The sequence below is a fragment of the Anser brachyrhynchus genome (genome assembly GCF_964034855.1).
Source record: "Anser brachyrhynchus genome assembly, chromosome: 10".
In the NCBI taxonomy this organism is placed as follows: domain Eukaryota; kingdom Metazoa; phylum Chordata; class Aves; order Anseriformes; family Anatidae; genus Anser; species Anser brachyrhynchus.
Genome location: NC_137705.1, coordinates 734,179 through 756,397, shown reverse-complemented (window position 1 = coordinate 756,397; position 22,219 = coordinate 734,179). Strand labels below are relative to the sequence as shown.

At 52.2% G+C, this 22,219-nt stretch overlaps 2 protein-coding genes across 13 annotated transcripts in view; both read right to left on the bottom strand.

Moving 5' to 3' along the window:
• The window catches only part of RAD18 (RAD18 E3 ubiquitin protein ligase), a 67,273-nt gene extending 56,422 nt beyond the window's left edge, over window positions 1-10,851 (bottom strand). For 2 of the 4 annotated variants that reach the window (XM_080605570.1, XM_080605571.1), the window contains exons 1-2: window positions 10,313-10,851; window positions 1,657-1,786 (exon numbers count right to left, since the gene is read on the bottom strand). In XM_080605570.1, the coding sequence (XP_080461696.1) occupies window positions 1,657-1,778 (122 nt within the window). In that variant the 5' untranslated portion in view covers window positions 1,779-1,786; window positions 10,313-10,851. The remainder of the gene's footprint in view (window positions 1-1,656; window positions 1,787-10,312) is intronic. The other 2 variants (XM_080605566.1, XM_080605567.1) reach the window with 1 other exon arrangement.
• Window positions 10,852-13,355: 2,504 nt separating this feature from the next.
• SRGAP3 (SLIT-ROBO Rho GTPase activating protein 3) overlaps window positions 13,356-22,219 on the bottom strand; it is a 108,617-nt gene continuing 99,753 nt past the window's right edge. For 8 of the 9 annotated variants that reach the window (XM_080605559.1, XM_080605561.1, XM_080605560.1 and 5 more), the window contains 4 exons: window positions 20,684-20,864; window positions 20,156-20,305; window positions 19,452-19,779; window positions 13,356-17,292 (listed from right to left, as the gene is read on the bottom strand). In XM_080605559.1, the coding sequence (XP_080461685.1) occupies window positions 16,876-17,292; window positions 19,452-19,779; window positions 20,156-20,305; window positions 20,684-20,864 (1,076 nt within the window). In that variant the 3' untranslated portion in view covers window positions 13,356-16,875. The remainder of the gene's footprint in view (window positions 17,293-19,451; window positions 19,780-20,155; window positions 20,306-20,683; window positions 20,865-22,219) is intronic. The other variant, XM_080605565.1, reaches the window with a different exon arrangement.

Below are 22,219 nucleotides of genomic sequence, written 5' to 3'. Positions count from 1 at the left end.
AAGCCGTTAGAGTTAGCATCTGGAGCAGCCAGAAATAATATTTAAACTTTCTCTTGAACTGTTAGGAGATAGACACAGTGAGTAAAATCACTCCAGGCATTTCGTAATAAACCAATGCTGATCTAACTGGATCGGGCCAAAGGGCAGCGTGAAATGCCAGTGGCTGTGGAACAGACAGCTCGGGGAGAGAGCCGGCAGCACATTAACCGTCGCAGCTCTGACCGCAGAGACTGGTGTGAATTCAAATAACAGACGAGCTAGGAACGAGCCCTTGCTGATTTTGCTCTTCTGCCGCAGCAGATGCCCGTTGACGTTAGCGAGCCGTTGTCTGAGCACACACAGTCACCTCCCCTTAGACACTGATTCTGATCCAATAATTGTTATGAAAATCACAAGTAATCTCACTAGCTCCAAGTTACTGCAGTACAACAACTGTAGAACTGATAAGCTGCGTACAGAGCTAGACCCGATGATAGGTCCTTTTTTCGTTCTCAGTTGATCATCTCCAGCAGCTCATTGCTTTACCAGCTTTTTGAGAGCATAATTTTGGCTGCTTAGTTCCCAGCCTAGGTGCAAGTCCTTCCTCTCCCCCCCCCAAAAAAAAAGAGCTGAACAAAAATAATTTAGCTACTTATAGAAAAGCAAGGATTGCTGCATGCTTTTGAGAAATAGTACTAGCAGAAAGACCTTACAATTAGCATCCAAACACCAGGAAAGGCAGAGCTAAGACCCTTTGTTTCTCAGCATGAGCTTACTTAACTTTCCAGTACTAAATTTCTTTCAGTGATTTCCTAGGAACTGTTACATGTCCCTGTGTGCGCATAACGCTCAGTGCTCTGTATTCAACCCCAGCAAGAGCTGCAATTAAGGTAACAGACAGTAGCTATCAAACAGGAAAAAACATTTTGCATGCTCATGCAGAGGAAAAATGGGCAAAATAAATAAATAAAATACGAAGATAAAAACATCTATATGTTAATTGAAGTGTTTCTCAGTTGACATTTCAGCTTTCCTGCATAGATTTAGCCTTTTTCAGCTGAAGGACTTGGCACGAGCACAGTTTGGATACAAATTATTCCTTGCCTCTGGTCTCATGCATCTGTTGATAAGCCACTGAAATGCTCATCACTGGGACTTTCTCCTTTTGCTGAAGACTATGCTTTGTTCATTCTGCTGCTGTCTTTCTTACTGCATCAACACCTTCCTGTTCCTGAATACTAAGCCCTTCTCAGCGTTCGCAGTGCTGGGGCAGCACAGCTCTCCCTGGTCCATCCCCAGTGCCTGGGGGCGAGCACACCCACCCGGCCATGGGCAAGAACTCCCTGCTCTGGCACCAAGAGCAGCACCAGACCAAGGAAACAAAACGTTCAGTGGTGCATTAGGCAGCAACTGGGAGAGGAGAGTGGTGCCAAGGGTCAGGTTTACTGAAATTCATGTAAATTCCTGGGGTAAAATCCATGGAAACCTCTCTCTACCACACAGCTACGTTTTGCCTACTTAGAGCAGCCACCAAGCACCCACGCCGCCTTGCGAACGCAGCAGATCTCGTAGCAGAGCAGAGCAGCGGCTCACCTACCTCTGTCTTACAGTAACCTAAATGCAGTGTTCCAGAGGAAGACAAGAAAATGTCCCAAATGCTGTGTGGGATTAACATACCAGAAGGGGAGACCTCCACTTCCAAAATCTTCACTTCTTGGACAGTTCAAAACTTCCGCAGTTGGGTGTTGATCGTGTCTGAGCAGTGGTTCTGCGTACTGAAGGACTTTCTCCAACTTCATTCACACACCTGGAAACAGATGTAGAAGAAGTCAGGAAATTCATTCAAAGCAATTTCAGTGTTTAAAAGAACAATAAAGAAACAGCAGCTACACACAGCAGCAAGCGGGGGCTGTTGCAGAAGAAGCGGCCCAGACACCTTTCCCCTCCCCTGCTCCGCAGCAGCAGGAAGGAGGTGGCCGTGAGGCCACTTTCCGCGTGGATAAGTCATCAATCCCCAACCTGCTGCTGCTCCATCACACGTTTGATTATTTTCCCACCATTGATTACTAAGAAGTGCAAGACGGTGACTATCTTTTCACCGGGCTCCTACCCCCTGAAGCACTCTCTGACTTTAATTAGGAATACAATTTTCCCCACGAAGAGCACAGCTCATTATGGACTTTCTGCCTGGATTTCCCCGAGGACATGAATCCCTCGTGCCCCTCCTGACAGCCCACGCCGCCACCAGCGGTGATTTGTCCCCGGCAAGCCCGCTAGTTAGTAAACAGCAGCGGTCCCCAGCGCTTCCAGCATCGTCTCGCCAAGATGCTGATGAGTCTCCAGCAGCTACTGAAGATATATTTCCCTGAATCCCAGCTTTGCTTACTGTGCCTCGGCAAAGGCTCTTGCTGCTCCTAATGCAGCTGTATATGTCATCTACAATGCATTTATCTCTTCATTTTACTGTGTTAACTGCTGCTCATCAAATAAAGGGGTTGTAAAATAGCTAGAACACAAGAACTATGAGCAGGCAATTTTGGCTCCCAGTCAACTTAGCCTTTCTCTGCCCAGATTTATATATTAGCAGTGAAACTGAACACGGAGAAAAAGAGCCATTTATAACCAGAGCACCTGCAGAAAAAACAGCTCAGGCCACTTTGTGGTACTTGCAGCGAACATGCGAGCTGCTTTCGGGATGACGATAAATAAATGTCAGTAACTCAGCCTGCACAGAAAACTTCCTGCACGTGGTAGATCTAAGAGTCCAGGACTGCTTCCAGGTGCCGATTCAATGGGAATTAAATGTAAAATTATGGGGGGGAGAAAAATCTACTATTTGGAGAATTTTTAGGAGGAGTTCAGGCACAAAGAGCAGAGGTGTCCCAGGCACAGGGAACGCAGGAGGAGGAGGAAGAAAAACCCCTCGGCAGGGCTGGGAGCCAAGCGCAGCTGCCAGCACCTGCACAAAGCCTCTCAAACCCTGTCCAAGCAGACATCACCTGCATGGGTCATTTCTTTTTCCTTTTTTTTTTCCCCCCTCTTTTTTTTTTTTTTCCTCTTTTCCCCAACCCCAACCAATGCTGTCTGGGTCATTGAAATGAACTTACAACTAATTTGGGGCTAATAAAAGCTGTTTCTGAGTGAATTTATTAGTTGCTAAAAAGAACCAAGCCCAGAAAAGCCACATGTATTATTTTTTTTCAAATACTTCTTCAGTGAGTACCCTAAATGCTGGCTCTAAATTATACCAGGGTCACTGCCAGTGCCAGAGTCCACAGAAACGAGGACAAGATGGGTGGCTTCAACCAGTCCATTAGCTCCAGCTTTGGAGGAGAAGAATTATGACCAACAAACGGGAAAATTTCTGCATCGCTTTCTGCAGCAGAGCTCCTTGTGCTGCTGCTGGAGCCCCCACGGGTCCAGCCGAGGCAGCCTGGCGGAGGAGGGCTGCTCGCACCTGGAGAATGCTCAGCTTGATGCACCCTACTGTCAACTCTCACAGCCACAAGCAGGAATTTCCCATTGGAAAAGTAAGACCATCGTCCAGGACAAGTCCCCAGGATGTGACATCATTTATAATCAAATGGGTTCAGCTTTCATATTTGTAATAAAATATAAACAGCTCATGTTTCAGACAGCTCGGCCTTTCACTGTGGCTGATTTGCACATTTTTATTTTGAATGAAATGGTGTCTGGCCATTCTCCTTGGATCAGTAATGAGATTTTCCGCCCATCAGACATCCTGCACTCAGTGGCTGACACATTTTCTAGATTGCATAATTTGTCATCATTAATCAGCCTCACCACTGAAGCTGCTCTTTCCATGGCTCAGCTGACAGCAGTCAGAAACTGAGAAATGCAGGTGAATAACTGCAAAATAGACTAAAAGCCAAACTACCGGAGCCTAGTAAACAACATTGCCTACTGTCCTGCGCTGAAAGAGAAAAGCAATGGGAGTGACTCTAGTCTTTCTACTACTATTTTGAGTAAAGCACAGTTCTCTGGCAAACATCTAATGGGATAAAAGAAGAGGGATGACAGGTGGTAAGCACTAAAGGAAAATGAAGAAAAGACTAGATTACGTTAACATTGAGGAAATGGGAGAAGACGGAGTCGTTTCACAGGGTGGGTTTACCACCATGCAGATCTCTGCTGGCGACAGCTTACATCCCACGGCCCGTCCTTGATGCGGGAGGGCTCTGAGAACTCCGCTACCCATTGTCAGCTGAGGATTTCCAGCTTCCACAAAGGGGCCCTCGCTGCTGCCCCAGCCCAGAACCACCGCCCTCACCTGCTGCCGGTCCCATCCGCCCGCTGGCATCCGCAAAGGCCTCGCTGAAACCTTTTTTTTTTTTTCTCCTGAAGAAAAATGCTATTTGAGGTAATCAAAGCTCCAAGAACCAGACTCTAAATCTGATAGTGCTTTGTGCAGAGACTGAACGTTGCAATTTGAAAACATTTTCTCGATTATCTTCAATCTCCTAATCCCCCTGAAAATGTCACTCCCATAAAATTATATTTAGTTTTTACCCAGACAATCTGGGAATTACTCCACAGCTTTCACTAAAAAATTATAAGACTTAGAACTCTAAAAATGTCAAACCTTCAAGTTTGCCTGTATTTGTCAGCTAATATAGTAAAAACAATTTAAAAGTCTGATTAGGAAGCAACTTGGAAAATATCCCAAGATATAAGGGAGACAAAAAAAGAGATCAAAACATCACACATAAATCTGTAGAGCAGAAATACATTATAAAGGAAACCGAAGGTTGGATGTAAGATCTAAGGAACTATCTACTGCCAAAGGAGAAAGGCTTTTTAGGGCATTAGCCTAGGATTCTCAAGTTATAACTTTCCACCTCCAGTTTTGCTACAGCTTTGGTAACTCTCTTCAAATGCTGCACTCTTGCTACAACTCCAGTCTCTCTCTGTAAAGAGAACAACACTTGACCAAACCACAGGTGTGCCGCAAAGCCAAACTCTAAGCAGACCTGTCTTAACTTCATGGAGCGATATCAGTCCTCAAGCCTCTGAGATCCAAACTTTTTTATGAAGCCACATTGCATAAGAAAAGCTTTACATTAAACTACAGAAGTGCTGCCTTGTTCTGAGGATCAGTATCCCCAGGGATCAATATTCAAGGACATGGAAGAGACAGCTCATAGAAAATAATATTCGGAGACCAAATTGTCAGAAAAAAAAAAAGTAGGTGTAATTCCACGACATTTATGCAGAAATTTGCCTCCACTCGTGCTTTCTCAAAGTCAGCCGCTCCCTAAAACAGACATCCAAGGAGGAGACTCTGCAAAGCCTCCGGCTTCATTCGCTGTGCACAGCTAAACAAACCAGCAGGCGTGTGACCCGGCAGGGGCCAGCCCATCGCAGCGCAAGCGCTGGCAGAGTGCCGCCCCGGCACTTCGGGGGCTCCTTGGCACCCCGCTGCCAGCTGTGGCGGCTGGGCACCCTCGGTGCCGTATGGCCTCCTCCCCAGCCCGCGGCGAGGTAGCGATGGACAGAGGAGCAGCTGCAGCTCCCTCGCACACCGCAGGCCCGGCTGGGTTGCTCTTCATGGGGGGAGAGCAAACCCGACGACAACAACTAGGATTCTCTGCAACATCTGTTTCTGTTTTTCTCCCTCCATCTGGCCAACAAAACCACGAGGGCCCGTGGCTCGGCTCCAGCGCTGCACGTCCTGTCGAGAACGTGTCGCGGCCATCAGCAGCCTTCGGGCCTGCACCTGCGTGGAAGGCGCTGGGTGGTTCGGACGGCCAGAACCGCACCACGGTGATGTGCCCTGCTGAAGGACAGAACGCTCAGGAGTTAAAGCCCATACTTCTGAGAGGTCCAGAAGTTGACCCTTCTGCCATTGACATGTCAACATGCACTAATCTAAACAAAGGTCTGGCCCAGAACGACCAGAATTGTGGCATCCACTCTGGGAAACAAGGAAGAAGGCCCAGCAAGATGCGCACTAACAACCAGCACAGAAGTGATCCGCCCTCCACCCCACGGCACCCAAGAGGGCAGCGGCAGCGCTTGGGCAGGACACGGTGGGGGGCAGGTGGGGCACCAGCACCCAGCACCACAGAGCCCAGCACCCTGCTCCTGGCGCCCCCCTCATCCTCCTCCTGCTCCTCCACCAGCCTGAATGAAATCGCGTCTCACGGCCGGTTTAGCTGGCAGTTCTTTAAATTACTTCCTTGCACTTTCCAGAAGGCAAATGAACTGTAGCGGAGCTTTCTGGGCGCTCGCCAGTACACATCCCTGAACTAAAACAACGCAACCCTCAGATACATCATCTCCCCCCGGCTGGCGGTGCTGGGGCCCGTCCCCGCCGCCCCGCACCCCTGAGGCGGCTGGCGAAGGCCCGTTGCCCCGGCACCCCGCCCAGAGCACAGCCACAGCAGGGCCACACGCACCACAGGGCCCAGAAGCAGCCGCTACGGCAGCGAAGGCCCTGCTGGACCTGGTTAACACCAGACTCAGCATCTCCCCCAGGGTCACAGCAGAGGCGCAGCTCAGCAGGGTGCCCGCACCCCCAGCACAGCGCTCCCGTGCCCGCACAGTGCCCGGGCAGCGCAGCCCAGCCCTGCCAGCTGCGTGCCCACAGGCCATGGTCTGAGAAACCTGTGCTGCCCCAGGCAGGCTGGCTTTGGTGGGAAGAAAAGCAGCCTCGCAGCCGTGCCGGCCCACCTCAGGCAGCAGCAGGGCTTGACTTCGTCCCTTTCACCTCCTGTCAGAAGCGCAGGCTGGGCAGCAGAGTGCATTAATCAGTTCGGTTCAAAGCTATTTGTAAACAATGCAAGCTAATGGACTGTTGAATGTGAGATTTGTCCCCAAAAGACCTATGAACAACGTATAACTTCTTACAGGAAACAGCCATTTATATAATTCCTGTGAACTTGTGTCACCGCGCTGGGGGAGGAGGGGGTGCATTAGTCATGCACTAGCAGATGTTTTGACTTATGTAAGGCTTTAAAAATAAATAAATAAATAAATAAATAATCTTTTACTTAAAAAAAAGACTACGTCTCACCCTGGAGGCTCCCTGAGTGACGCCTTGCCCTGGGTTGTTTGTTGTCACAGAGCCTTGGGACTGTGGAAGAAATGGCTGACGTGGGGCTCTGCTCCGTCATGGGTGCATCGCATCGCAGCGTGCATCGGCCTCAAGACAGCTCGCACCTCGTCAGGTCGCATCTGAAGCCAGCTCACACCCCGGTGCAAAACGCTTGGAGAAACCCCGAGACAGCACGTCTCCCTCCTGACAGCCGGCTGCTGTCCCAAAAGCTGAGCACTGTTTGCAAGCCCTGCAGAGTGCCTGTAAGCCATGGAACAAACGCAGGGCTGCTAGCTCCGTTAGCTCCGCACGTGCTGTCCCGCTGGCGCTTCCCGCACACCCTCGCCGTGCTGCTCCCAAGGCCCCAGGCCTGGTGTCCCCGCAAACTGAGCAGTCAGGTGGGTGCCTGGGTCAGAATTAGCAGTCAGGTGGGTGCCTGGCCTTTGGGTGCTGGCCACATGCATTATTAGCTTTAAAGGTCTGGATAAGTTTTGCCCCACTGCTGGTGCTTCAATGCTAGGACACAAACTCCACAGCTTCAGTAGCATCAACGCACTCCGACCATGGGTCTCGGATTTCTGGGGAGGGAGGAGGGGTCTTTATGGCAGGCAGCAATGCTGTTCTACCTCCAACAGCTACCCTTACCTCGATGTGCGTTTAAATACTTCTGCAAATTCCATATCCTGTGCTTTGCTCCCAGGAAAAACTTAGAGCAGAAAGCTTGGACAGCTGCTGTCTGCCAGCTGGGTAACCAGTGAAGCGATTCCGCGTGCCATCAGCGCTGATGAGTCTTTCAGCCCTAGCCGCAATCATAAACACGTTTCCAACTCCACAGCTCTGCAGTATTTACAGAAGATGGATAATGCTGCAATCCCTAAAGCTTGCTAAAATCTGGTTTCCAATGTCTCCACAGAGAGTGAGTCTATAGGGGTATATTAATATTTTTTTGTTGTTTTCCTTTTCTCATTTTAACAGAAGTGGGGAAAACTCTTACTTTTCGCTTGCAGAGGGGTGCGCCCTGCAGTGCCCAGCTGAGGAGCAGACGAGTTCCCTGCCGGAGCAGGCAAGCTCCGACCCAGTGGCCAGGCAGGCTGGAGGGCAGAGGGAAAGGAGGCAGCCTGGGGAGACACTGTTCTGGTCACGCACCAGAGCAGGAGGGAGACGTTTGAAGAAAAATAAAGCAATTCGAACTCAAAAAAGAATGTGCTGAAACCCAGCACAAACCACAGCGGTGCTAGCTGGTGCCAGGTTTTCCCCACACTGCCTAGCTGTCTCCAGGCAAACCCAGGGCAATTTGCCATCTGAAGAGCGCATTACCAGTTTCAAGAGTCGACCTCATCTGTCAGATGCTTTCCCCTCTCCGCAGTGGGGTGAACGTGTGCCCCCAGGGAATGTGCCCAGGCCGTGCGGTGCAGAGGACAGCCTCGGCCTCCACCCCGCGATGCCAAGGACTCCGCCGGCTGCTGCTGCTGGGGACCGCAGCACTGCAAGCAAAGCATGCTGCACGTGGAAGGCATCAGGGAGAAACGGGTGAGTCCCCACCACAAGTGATGTGGGTGCAACTAACACGGATCCCTGTCGACACACAGCAAGCCACCTGGCAGCAAAGCTGGGCGGCGTGGGCAGGACACAGCCCCTGACAGCTCACCACGTCCCACCGCCCCGCAGGGGCTGCGCACCCACTGAGTGTGAACGCCCCCAGCCACCACACATCCTGTGTGCCGCCCCGCGTGCAGTAGCCACCATCAGCAGCACCCACAGAGCTATTTTGGGGCCACCCCGGCTCACGGCTGCATCACCAGCAAGGCCACACAGAGGGCAGGATGGGATGCATGGCCCTGTGCCATGAGATCACCGCAGGCTCTGGACGTGCCACAGCACATTGCTCCATTTTTGCTCTAAACATAGATGAAAACTCTTCACCTCATTTGCTAAAAGCACTTTGATGTCTTTAAACAGGAGGAAAAAATTAAATATATTACTAATTTGGCTTATTTAATTCAGTCAGCAAGACTGAAAGCACTTGCCGCACTCTGAGTCCAGGTTCAAAGCATTAATCAATCTAATTTCCACCACCATTTCTTCTCCATTTCACTTCTGTGTCATCTTTTCATTCATTATCTATGAGCATTACAACTGACAGGCTGCCCTTAGGTGCGTCTTTAAAGCACATGCAGTGAATGACCATTGGCTCCACCTAAATATTGAATGATTGGATCCACCTAAATAAAAGGCAAATTACCCTGAGAGCGTTTCTTGGCAATTAATTATCCAAAAGATCAGTGGAGGAGGCCAAGATTTCATTCCAGTGCTTCAGAGCGGGCTCATGTTGTATCACGAGCCCTGCAGTGAAGGGAAGTGCGGTGCTGCTGCGGCTCCCCCCCTGCAAGCAGCGGCCGTGTCCGTGCCACAGGGATGTCCCCGGGATGTCCCCAGGATGTCACGGGGATGTCCCCGCACTGCCTGGTGCTGTCCCGCTGAGACCCCAGCCCCGCAGGGAGCAGCGGCCCTGGCAGCGCGGCCACTGTTGATGTTTGCTGCTTTGCACCCCGGCAGCCACAGCACCGCTCCGTCCACGCAGACCCCGTTCATCCTCCTGCGCACAACTTGCGTACAGAACCAGAAGAGGCTTCCTCCTCTGCAGCCCCTGCCCCGAGAGCTTTCCTGACCCTGGCTGCTCCAGCTCACCCTTCCTTCACACCTCCGTTTCTGCCCCACACTGCCCTTTTTTCTAGATCCCTTGTGGCTTGCAAGTCTTGATCACATTAATTCCCATGGGCGTGAGTCACCACATGTGGCCCTGGACAAGCTGCCTCCTGCTGCTTTGGTGCCCGTAGACTCTTTGGGCCCAGAGTAATCTCTTGTGTTTGTACAAATGGCAGTAATGGGAGCCACTGAGTGGGTCTACAACGTGATGCAAATAAAAATGCCCATCTTTCAAAAACAGTTTTAATTCATCTGTGAAGTGCTTTGAAACCTTTATCTAAAGCCTTGCCTCTCTCAAATAAAAGTGTCACCAGCTTCAGTCAAGAGACAGATTGAAGGATTTGTTCCCAAAAATAACATGAGTTCTTCCTCAATGGTCCCCAGTGATTCAACCAACTTCAAGTCTTGAAATGCCATCTGAAAACGATGCTCTGGTTTCCAGGTGATCACCTCCCACCCACACAAATGCCCTTCCCTGTGCCTACAGCACCCTTTCTGTTTTGTGAACTGCCAGGGGGAGAAAAGAAAAAGGAAAACAAGGAAAAAGGAAAAAGCTCATCAACAGCATACCTGCAGGAACGGCTTTGCCCCAGGGTCCACTTTCTCCTGCTCAGCACGGTCAGGAAGCCTGCCAGAAGCTGGCAGACGGAGCCAGGTGAACACAGCGCAGCCCACGCAGGCATTGCTGGCCAGGGACACGGCGATGCTGCGGTGCAAGGAGCCAGGCTCCTGCCCCCCATGGCAGACACAGCCCCACACAGCCCCTCTGGGAGGCTCAGCTCCTTTCCCCGCATGCCCGCATCTGCGCTTGGCTTTTTTCCAGACAGGACAGGAGCTGCTCTTGCTCAAGACAGAAGGCTATGGGCTTGCACCACGCTCCAGAGGAGGGGGCAAAAATGCACAGGGTGCTGCCTGGCCTGGAGTTGTATCCCGCTGTTTGGGCAGCCATTCCCACCTCCCGAAGCACTGCGCAGAGCCGTCCTTTCTTCTGCTTTCGCTTCCCTGTTTTGGCCTCACCTCCCAGTGCAAGACTGAAGAGCCCACAGCAGGTGCACTTACACCGACCTACGCTGCGAAGGCAGAAGCCCCCTCCTCACCCCCCCCCCCGCCCTCCCTTAATGACTCCCTTCAAGCGCAGGAGCAGATCTCTGCCCAGGTGTGCTGATGGGCTTCAGGTGCTTCAGAAGCCCAGCACAGCAGGCGGCCCTGCCCCGGGGTTTGCCGGGGGCTGTTCTCTGGGGGCGAGGGGCTGCGCTGGCTCCGGGCGAGGGCGCTGCCAGCGCTGCCGCAACGCCCGGCCTGCGCCCGCCGCCACGGCTCGCGGCGCCTCTCGGGGGAAGCGCGAATCCCGGGGAAGGGAGCTGGGCCACCGCCCACATCCAAATACCTTCCCCGGCCTCAGCCACCGAGCTTTAATAAATCTTTACGAGGGCTAATTTAATCTTCAGCCCAAGGCCGCCGGCCGGCCGCAGCCCGTGGCCGCGCTGCCACCTGCTGGGCGCGGAGCCGCCAGCGCCGGGCCTCGGCGGCCTGCTCGGCCCCGGCCCCGGCCTCGGCGGGAGGCTGCGGGCCTGGCGGGGGGGTCTGGGCTCGGCGGGGGGGTCTGGGCTCAACAGGGGGCTCCGGGCTCGGCGGGGGGCTGCACAGCGGCACTCGGGGGAGCCGGGCACAGGCTGGCACCGGCGGTGCCCGAGCTCACCAAACCAAGGAGTTTGGGCACGGAGCGCTGACGAAGTGACCGCCCCGACGGCAGAAACACGGCGGCGGGACGGGCGGCCCGCGTGGCCTCAGCCGTACGCGTGCTGAGGGCGGCGGCAGCCCCACGGGCAGAGGCCCACCGACCACCGGCCCCTCACGGAGCTCCGGGTGCCCACCCGGCACCAGCGAGCCCAGCGGCCGGAGGGGCTCGGGAGCACGTCCCGCCGTCCCCCTCTGCCCCTCCGGGGATAATTACTGCACACGTAATCGGCTTTCAGAAGGAAAGCAAGCCTGCTCTTTTCAGTGCCTCGCTGCCAAAGCAATTCTCTCCATTTCAAGAGAAATACTAATCACATACTCCTACACAAGCGAGTGCTAATGCGCTAAACTGCTTAGAGGTGCTTACAGAGTGAAGTGTTTGGGGAAAACGTAGGAGCAGCGACAGGCGATCTAGTCATGATCCCCCCAAAATACATCAGGTGGCAGCAGGGGGAGGCACAGCTGATGCTGAGGCTGCAGCAGGGGAGCGCTGCGCGGATGCCCCCGTGCACAAAGCCTGCTCACAGGGGCAGGGGCAAACGTGTCCCTGACAGGGCTCTGGGCCCAGCACAACAGCACAGCCCTACTCAACTCCATGGTTTGGGACAGGGAACCAGAAAGTGCTCCTTGTGTGTCCCACCTTTGCTTCTCTGCAGCCCAGGTCTCCTCACCCAGGATGCTGCGCCCTGATGGGGACAGTGGCTTGGCCCTGTGCTCCCATGGGACAGGCACAAGCGACATCCCCGTCCCCACGTGGGCCGCGCAGGATGTTTTTGAGCATTTACAGGCCACCTAAATATCGCCTTCCTCCCCCAGGCTTAGAGACTCACCGTGTCTTTCAGACTGTATTCAGTGTTTCCATCAGCAGGACAACGGCCTGACTTCAAATCTGGGCCGGGACTGAGGAGGTGACACTCAATGCCAGTGATGAAAACCTGATGAATCCCTGCACTCCTCCTGCTGCCAGAACGGCCCCAGCGCTCGGGGAGAAGTCAGCGTCTGGTCCCAGGCCTCAAGCTTGAGCAGGACACGTTCTGCTGCACCATGCTCTGCACACGTTCTTTAGCCTAAACTGCCATCGGTTCAGCGCCTTTTAATTAACAGGTTTATTTCATTGATCTTTCTCCATTTCTTTCCTTTCCCATCCCAGCCACACGAGCCAGCCCACACCAGCTCCGGGTCTCAGGGGGCGCGTGGCGGTGCTGGGGGGGAGCGGGGGCTGGAGGTGCACACCCAGGGCTGAGCTCGGCCTCACGGCATCCCCAGGGCCCCCCCTTCTTGCACCCCAATTCCTGCAGGGAACATCAAGGCAAAGATTGGGTCAAGTAACAGAGGGAGTGTGCCCATTTGGTGGTTTTTGTATTTTTTTTCCAGAAATGCACTTTAAATAAAGAAGAAATGAGAGCTCAGGAATGCAGGGTACATCTATACTGGTGTAAATCAGCACAGGTCCTCCCACATCCATGGAAATGTGCGAATTTACACCCACATGGAGTTTGTGGTGTGTTTTTTTTTTTTTAATTGGCCTACATCTTCTTCCCTGTGTATTTTCACCATATGTCCAGAGCTGAAAGGAAAGCGTCCATCTGTGCTCTCAGCGGTTCATCTAAACAAGCACCCCACCGTCAGGTAAGTCACTGTCACCGACAGCGGGCCTGCCTGCAGGACGGGCAGGGGAAGCAGCCCGGAGGCCACGGGGCCCCTGCCCAGCCCCGAGGCCCAGCTCCGAGCACGGGGTCGGGGAGGAGACGCAGAGCTTGGCAGAGCCACCGGCACCAGGCGGGGACACACCAAGGAGGGACAGGGACACGGCGCCAGCCACACGCGGCTTCCCGGGACGGCAGCGAGGCGGTGAACACTGAAACCACAACGGGTGTTTTTGAGAAAAGTTAAGCAGTTTTATTCAACAGGATGAGTCCACATCCGACCAGTGGCTCCATCTACATGGCATCATCAGCATACAGGACAGAGGACCCAATCAGACACTCTAGCTGAACGGCATCTCACCATACGTTACAGAGACAACACCCACGGGGAGGACGACGACCGTTAGGAAGGGCAGCCAACCAGCAGGGTCCTAAGGTTTCCTGGCACAACCAAAAAACCCCTCAGACTACGCAACCCAGCCACTCAGAAGCAGATCAGACTCTGGACACCTAGTGCCGCACCGTGAAAACCACAACACTGCTAGTTAAATAACACAGCCCAGGATTTACAGAAGTGATCTGTCGGGTGTACTTCAGCCCAAGGAAGGAAAGCGCGCTGCCGTCACCGCCCGGGGACCGACGTGCTCGCACTCCTCGCCAAAGCCAGCGCAGAGAAGAGAGGGGCCGGGGCACGACGGCCCTGCAGCGGCACTGCCGGGCCCGGGCACCTGGGCCGAGCGCGGAGCTGCCTCGGGAGCAGCTCGGCGGGGGCAGCCGCGGTCCCGGGTGACCCGCAGGGACCCCCGGGAGGGTGGCACCGGCTCTGCACAGCAGAGAAACAACCCCGTGGAGCTGCCTTCCTCTTCCTCCTCGGGGCTTGCCCGGCGTCCCCTAACCGCTGCTAGGCTGCAAATTTTCACAGCTTGAGTGAACAGCTCTAGGAACTCTTAAAGCCTACAGTCTTTGAGCCTTTAAAGAGGTATCAAGGATCAGGATAAAGTCACTCATAAAACGTGAGTGGGTTCCAGTTATGATACTCCTACAATGTGTTTAAATTTTGTGCCAAGTTACAGAAAAATACATTTTTCCCCCTTAAATTTACAGTAGTTAAAACTACAATTGGAATACCGTATTAAAAAGGGGTAGTTTATTCTTCAACAAAATGTCTTGGTTTTTCTTTTCTTTAAAAAAAATTTAAAAGGATTTTAAAAGCAATCACCCACAGCACAACGTAACTGTACAAAGGAAATCATGATGTGTACAGCTCCAAGTACATTAATTCCAAGCATTTGTTCTGGTGCTCAAAAAGGCACTTAAAGATAAGAAAACAATTGTATTAAAAACCCACAACAAAACAAAACAAAGGAAAACAAAAGGCAATAATTTAATAGAAAAACACTGGAATTTGTACCGTATCTTTAAAAGAAGGGGAAAAAAAACCAATAAACATGGTTTTGCTATCAAGTCATATTTGAAAGTATATAAAAAAAACAGACGACTGGCAAAGTGAATGTTCTCCAAGAACTAAATGGAAAAAAAAAAGAAGTTACTGGCAACGAATACACAACTCTCGTGCCAAGTGGGTTTCTTCCCTCCCCTAAGAGCCCATTTGCTGGTTCATTGCTAGAACAGACTGTGTGAACATCTGCTGCCCATAATGACAGAGGCGTTGACCTCGGGGTTAGTCTAAGTTTAGGAAAGGGGGGGAAAAACTATGAAGAAAAATAAACATCAATATGAACTAATTGCGGTAATTACAAATGTCAACTATGTTAATAGACAAGTACGTAAACACCATTTCCCCTTATAGCATTATACTGAGGAACAATGACAGAACCACTACATACAGTACTTTTTCCCCCACACTGTACACTGAAAGGTTAGGTTTCTGGTTTTTTATTTCTTTAACATTACTTTTTACATTGATCTATCTACTAAGTGCAAAGATTTGGTGAGTGGCATTGGCTTTCATCTAATCTTACCCTATATTTTGTACAGCTTACATTTTAACAGTTACTTTCCAGCACTGAAGCAAGTACAGCGATACATAAACGGACCGGACCAGGCGAGAGACAGCCGCAGAGGCAGGTGTGGCAGGGACACATGCTCGTGCACCGGACACGGACACGGAAAGCAGCAGCCCTCCTGCCCGGCGGGGCTGGCGCCGCGCGCTGTGACAGCACAGCCCGGCATCGGCCCGCGGGCTCGGAGAGAGGAGAGGAGGTTGACGGGAGAAAAAAAGCTGTGTACGGGGGAAGATGACCGCTGGATGAGGCAGGAGGGCTTGCTGAGGGACAGACAGAAGTCAGATACTGAGAGGAGGGCATGGACATGAAGGAGCTGTTAGCGCAGATTTCTGTGCAGCTGAGACTCACGATGGCCTGTTTCGCGCTGGGGTTGCGTGTGATCACGTGGAAGGGACCAAATTAAAGCACAGGTCACTGCGTGGAAATCTGTACAAGAAGAAAAAAACTGCAGGAGAAGCACAGAGCGTCTTGATTTCAGCATTACAGAGAGACTTGGTTATCAGACAAAATACCATGCAATCCCCAGCTCTTTCTGCATATTTTTTTTTCTCTGGGTTAAATGTTTAGAGGAAAAACAAAATGTAAATTATTTTGCATAAACTCAAACTGTTGTATTATATAGTACAGTACAGAAAGTGCAAAATATCACCCCATCAGATCGGTTACGCATCTGATATGGTCAAATATGGCTCATGCTTTTCATGCAAGAAGACGCAATCTGAATCAAGACCCTCGTGTACTGCTGTGCAACTTTAAATAAAGGAACGTTACTGTACCAAAGCCTCCTTGCCTGTTTAGTCCCATTTGTTGAGATATTCGTTAGTTAAAAAACAAAACCAAAAAAAAAAAGTGTATGGGGAAAGTGAAATGAAGCATCTCAGAACTGTATAAGTTACTCTGTCTATGCTTTACCACAGGTCTGTCACCAGTCCTTGTTCATTTTGAAGTCTTCAAGAAAATTGCAGTTCAGAGGAGCCCGCTCGCCCCCCCAGCGCTGCGCTGTGACTGGGCAGCAGCGACGCTCCTCGGCCTGCAGAGCCTGGGGAGCGCCCGGTCCTGCCGGCCGGGCCGTCACGGTGCGCACGGAGTCTCAGGACTCGGCTTGAGAAGACTCCCAGCCGGCCTGACGAACACTGCTGTCATTTATGTATTTTCAACTCTTCTCCATAGGCCAAGTAGTGAATAAAACCCATTGTATCTTCCTTTTTTTTCTTTTTGAATGCCAAGAGTTGCAGAATATAACTCTCAGGATTGGCCTTGTATTGCTCGACACACAGTTGCAATGTATTTCCACGCACGCACACGCAAATAGCCTGGGGGGAAAAAAAACAAAGCAACAACAAAAAAAACACAACCCAGCATCTCTAGCGAGGACGTTTCAGAGCCAGTTTCTGAGGTAAATCTACTTTTAAAAAAAAAGTCACCAAATTCTGTACACTTCTGTAATATATACTTCTACATATAATGTGTATTCTCCAGTGACAACACGTAGACCTGCCGTCTCCTGCCGCAGGGCTGCGAGCTTGGGAAGAGTTTCCACACGGATGGGGGTGTGCGCGTACACACGTGCGCACACACACACGTACCTCGGCGTGCCACCAGTCAGGTACTCCCCCGGGGAGTCTGCTCGTGAGCACGATGCTGACGCGCCCTTTGGCCGAGCGAGGCCGGGCGGAGGCGCCGTCCCCGCTCCCCCCGCCCCGCGGCGCTCCCCGCGCCCAGCCTACATGGTGCCCGATTTATCCGCCGAGCCGCTGGGGAAGAGCTTCTCGGTGGGGGTGACGGCGGGGCTGCCCACCCCCGAGCTGCTGCTGCTGCTGGAGCGGTGCTGCACCACCGGCCGCACCGGCCGCATGGGCGGGGGCCGCAGCTGCGCGCCGGCCAGCCGGGCCGACAGGGCCGGCTTGAACGTGGTCATCATCTCCGTGGTGGAGCTGCTGCTGCGCCGCATGGCGGCATCGGGGTCGCGGATCAGGATGGTGTGGAGGGGGCTGGCGGGCTCCGAGTTGGCGGCGCCCAGCGGGGGGTTCTTCATGGGCTCCAGCGTGTCCAGCACCACGTCGGGAGCCTGCTTGGCCGTGTTCTGCCGCTCCAGCTCCCGCAGCTCGTTCAGCGCTGTGCTCATGGTCTTCTCGATGTCCTGCGAACACCACCGAGAAAGGGAGGTCAGCATCGCGGCCCGCCCTGCAGAGATGCCCCTGTCCTAGTGTCTGCGTGTCTGGGGGGTGGCTGGGGGGCTGACCAAAGATGGGGTCTCTCAGGCTGCTGGGCGAAGCAGGAGCTGGTGAAGAAGATACGGAGCCCAAAGTCTGGCAGCACAAAGGCACCCACTGACTGAAGTCAGTGGCAGTTTGGTCACCGGCTGCAACAGCAGCAACTGCTGTGTGCCAGGACTGATGCTGTGCCACCAGCCCCGATACCCTGCCCACCGGTCCCTGCAGGAACCAGCCCCCCCCAGTGGCACCTCCCAAACCACCGGGGCCGTGGTCCTGGGGCACAGCATCCCTGGGTTTGCCCAAAGAGATCTGCCAGAAAGGGAGCCCAGTTCAGTGAAAAATGTCAATTTAAAGCAAATTAGGTAAATTGCCTAAAACTGTAGTGCAGATCTTTTCGTTCAGAAATAAAGAGACCCTAATTTGCCTTCATCTATTTCAGCCTTAACCGAATTAAGGCAACTTTAACTCAGAGAGACCATCTGCAAAGTGACTGAAGTCAACTGAATCGATCATTTAAAAAGTAACTCTAGTTAACTCTGCTCACTGTCCTTGTGTAGACAAGTCCTTCATTTTTCTAACGTATACAGCATACTTGGTAAGCCTCAGGTAATGTTCAGTAGAAGGAAATTAATTATCAAGTTAGCTCCAATTAATTATATTAAACTGTGCAGAAAATGAGTGGAAATAAACTCCCAGAGCCAAGCCTTAGGACTACCAAGTTCAGCGGTCCTACAGACTTCAAGGTAAATATTTATTTACATCAGCTGGGTGAGAATGCTTCCGGCAGCTCTAAAACGAAACCAAACCAAACCAACAAACAAAACCGAGAAGTGAACAAAACGGGGCACTCGCCCATTCCTCCGGAGGCACCCCCTGCCCTGCCCTGCCCCGCCGGGGGGAGACGGGGCCCTGGGCAGTCACCAGCACGGGCACCGCTGCAGGGCGGGAGGCCGCTGCCCGTCAGCCGAGCCCCAGGGACCGGTGCCCACAGTTACGCTGCCCCAGCCCCGACGTGGTGCCCCCGCTTGAACCCCCACTTGGGATATGCACTAGGCTACAACCAGAACTTTGTAATTTTGTTCATGCCAAGTGTAAGCTCTTGATGAACAGAGAAGCTGGGTAGCATGCTGCAGAGCAAGCGAACAAGGAGCATGACTGGTGGAAAAGCAGACAGGACAGTAAAAGTTCTTTCTTTCTGCGATTACCATTAATTACCCCACTGAAAACAGCTGATTCTACACATAACAACCTGCCAAACCCCGCACAAGCTCCTTCCCTGTGGTGGGCAGCGGTGTCCCCAGCAGCTGCCCTTCTCCACGTGGGCATCACCGGCTGTGCCACCGCCGCCGCTCCTGGCTGAGCGCGGCACGAAGCCAGCAGCCTGGGAAATGCTGGAACTGGGGGCTCTGCACAGCCCCACCACACTGAGACACTGGAAAATTCGGCAGTCTGCTCCGTGGAGGGCCACACTCCAACACGTTAATAGGTTTAGTGTAGCCTGGCTGAGGGCCCCCAGCGAGCAGTGAGTAGAGGAGGCCTGCAGGCTATGCTGAGGTAACATGCATGGAACAAGCACTGGGGAACTGATGGCGAATGCTGCTGCTGATGATGAATAGCTGGGGGCATCCTATTGTGATTAGGATAACGTTTTGAGGTCCTAGCTACCAACAGCCAGTAATGAACCTGAAACGTTTTCCTCCATGCACTGAGCATCTACCAAATCCTGATCTGACAGATCCGGTTTTCCCCTTTATGAAGTGCCTGAAGAAGATAATGCACTTCCCTCCCTGGGGGAGCCAGGGGCTGCCAGCGCATCTCAGTGGTGGATCGAACACTGCTGTCTATTGTCTCGAAGCAACAAGGTTTGTGGGAAGAGGCAGTACCTCTTATTAGACACACCAATACAGCTGAAAAAGCAGGAAGGCTGTTGGCTGCTCTTTTTTGTCTTTAAATCATCACAGCTACAACAGCACCATCACTCTGAAGTGCTTTGAGATGAAAGGGGCTCTGCAGTGTTCACCCAGTGACTTTTATTTTACCTCTGGATCCCTGGGCACCGAGAGCCACTTCACAACCCTCTTACCTCAGCAAGCGCTTCTGCTTCTAGAGATTTCTGATCTCCGAGACTACTGTGTCTAGTCGATCCACAGGTCGATCTCAGCGGGTGGCCATCAGACAAGGCCTTCCTGTCTGGGAAATTGATGCTCCCTGCACTGCCGAATGTCGCCATTCTGCGCTTTTCGGGGCTCTCAATCCTGCCTCTGTTTAGAGGTATTTTGTGGGGGCTGCTAGGGCAGGCAGCTGCTCGAGGAGGAGTGTCTATGCCAGGACCCATCCCTCGGGGCGGGCTGTGGGTGTCCCCCCCGCTTCGACGGCGAGGGATAGCTGCGCCGTCAGACCTCAATCTCACTCTGCAAAGAATTCATCACAAGACTAGGTCACCGTCCGTCAGATAGAAGCATCTGGTTGCATGCTGTAAGACAATCTCTCAGCTCTGAAAAGTCAGGTCAAACCGAACTCAAGCCCTTCAGCTCCAGAAGGCTAAAGCAAGAGGTGAGACAGACATTTTAGCCAGTGCCAAGAAAGAGACAGCATTGACAGCATTGTACCTTTTTTAGTTGTTAAGATCTACATTAGCAATCCACACGAAAACCCCTTCCATGCTCACATTATTCCACAGAACACAGTGGAGCTTTCCCTTCTGTCTGGCCCTGCACAACACACTGACTTCTCCCTGCACGTGACCGTGACCACTCTGTGTTTGCAGGAAAAAGAGAGTTTCCCTACCGGCCCATTACTCCGCCGAAGCCGTAGTCCACAATATGATCTGTCGGCGACTGGATGTCGTTCTTTGAGGAGGCTTTGTCATCCAGCAGAGGCCCGCTGCTCGCCTCACTGTCTGCCTTCTGACTCAGGCTGTCGGAGAAAGCATCATCCCTGGGGAAAAAGAGAACCCTCTCAGGCTGGCATGTGCAAAGGACCCTGAAACCTGCCTAGAGGCAGAGCAAGCAGTGAACAATGCCAGGTACTTGCACAGGCTAAGACCAATGTTATGTCTGCATCGAGCCGCTTTGAGTAGTCAATGACAGACGGGGTCTAGGCACACGAAGTACAGTATTTAGTCTTTGTCTTTACCAGCTTGAACTACAGACAATCTACAGCCAATACATGGAGAGGCATACAGGAACAGACACAGATTTCTCACAGAAGTCATTAAACCCAGGAAAATCTGGCCACCTATTTGGGTAGCTAAAGATGGACCCTGCGTAGGTAGGAGATTTTGACATCCTGAGTCTCCACACCGCCTTTACTCACATGTCTTGCACCACGATGTACTGGTGGGGTATGAGACCATCCACGCCGTTGTGTCTCCCTTCCCACCAGTCTTCTGAGGCCCGATGGTACAGGAGGAGTGAGGCCCCCTTCTTAAAGGACAGCTCTCGTGGAGATCGTCCAATGTAGTCAAACTTTGCTATGGCTTCAATCTGCTCCACTTCTGCAAAGGAGGGAAGCACAAGCAGAAAAGTTCGGTACAACCATCGTGAGGGCACAATAAATCCTAGAAACAGCCACCTCACCTGAACAGCTCTAATCCTGCTGCCCTAGCTTTCCAAAAACATCTTACGTGGAGCACAAACCACCTTATTTTTAGACTGATCAATTCCTTTTGTTCTTCCAGCCTTCTCAGAATTTCTCTCAAACTCACAAACTACCGGCAACCACAAAAAGCTGCAGACCAGATGGGGAGCAGCTGAAATTTCTCTGTGTGCATATGGCATCCTCAACTGCATTCATATTTTCTTCCAACAAAGTAATTTCTTTGGTTACAGAATCCCATTATCTTCCGGATTGGGAACTTGTCAAGCTGTGTCAGATACAGCAATCAAAGCCCCATTTACCTTCTCTTCAATTCCCTCCCCTATCCTGGAGGCAGTTTGGCCTGAATTATTGATGAATAATGAATCTCCTTTTGGGGATCCCCACAGAAACGGTGATACCGGCTCTGGCCGGGCAGCTGCTCAGCACCACAAACTCACTCACATCTGCAGACCCTTCCCAGCACTCTACCTCACACTTTTTTCTGATTTAAACTCTACCAAATGCCAAAATTTTACAAATTTGCAGGATTTACAAATTGGGAGCTCAGGGCCTAAATTTCAAGCGGGCTGAGGCAGGAGTTCGCTTTAGGAGGTCAGTGAGCAGATCGGGAGCTCCGAGCCCCTGGCCCAGGGCGTCACAGCGGGAGCTGCTGGCACGCCCCAGCACGTGCCTGGTTTGCTTTTAGCTGCCCATGGAGGGGCACAGCTCTTCTGCAGATCTGTTTCCAGCTGGGAGCACTGAACCCTAGAGAAACGGCTGCAGTGACTGACTGCGAGGCAGAAAGCATTTCCCTCTGGATGGGAAGGGAGAGATCTATGCTCACTTCCTTCCAAGACTGAAGTAAAAAAGCAGGCTGCCCCCACCCAGCTAGCTCTAACAGCTAGTACAGCTGGCACGCAAACAGTCTAACTTCATTGTTTGAGATACCCGATTGCTTTTAACCCTCATGGGGACTTAACGAGACTGGGACACCTGCTAGACAGAGCAAATTAGCCCAGTTCCTTTAGATTTGCCATGCTCTCATTAAAAATAGGGAAAACTGATCTGTTACATCTGCCTCATCGCTGAACCATGGGCTCAGCATCAGGATGCACCCCACCGCTCTGCTCAGCCACAAAATGTGCAGAGGGGGAGCCACTGGAAAAGGACACAGGAAACACTGGATCTGAACCATACTCCCTTCTCTGTCTGAGATCAGACAGGTTGCTTCAGCAGACAGGTTTTCCTCAGCTTAAAATATGAGTCTGCACC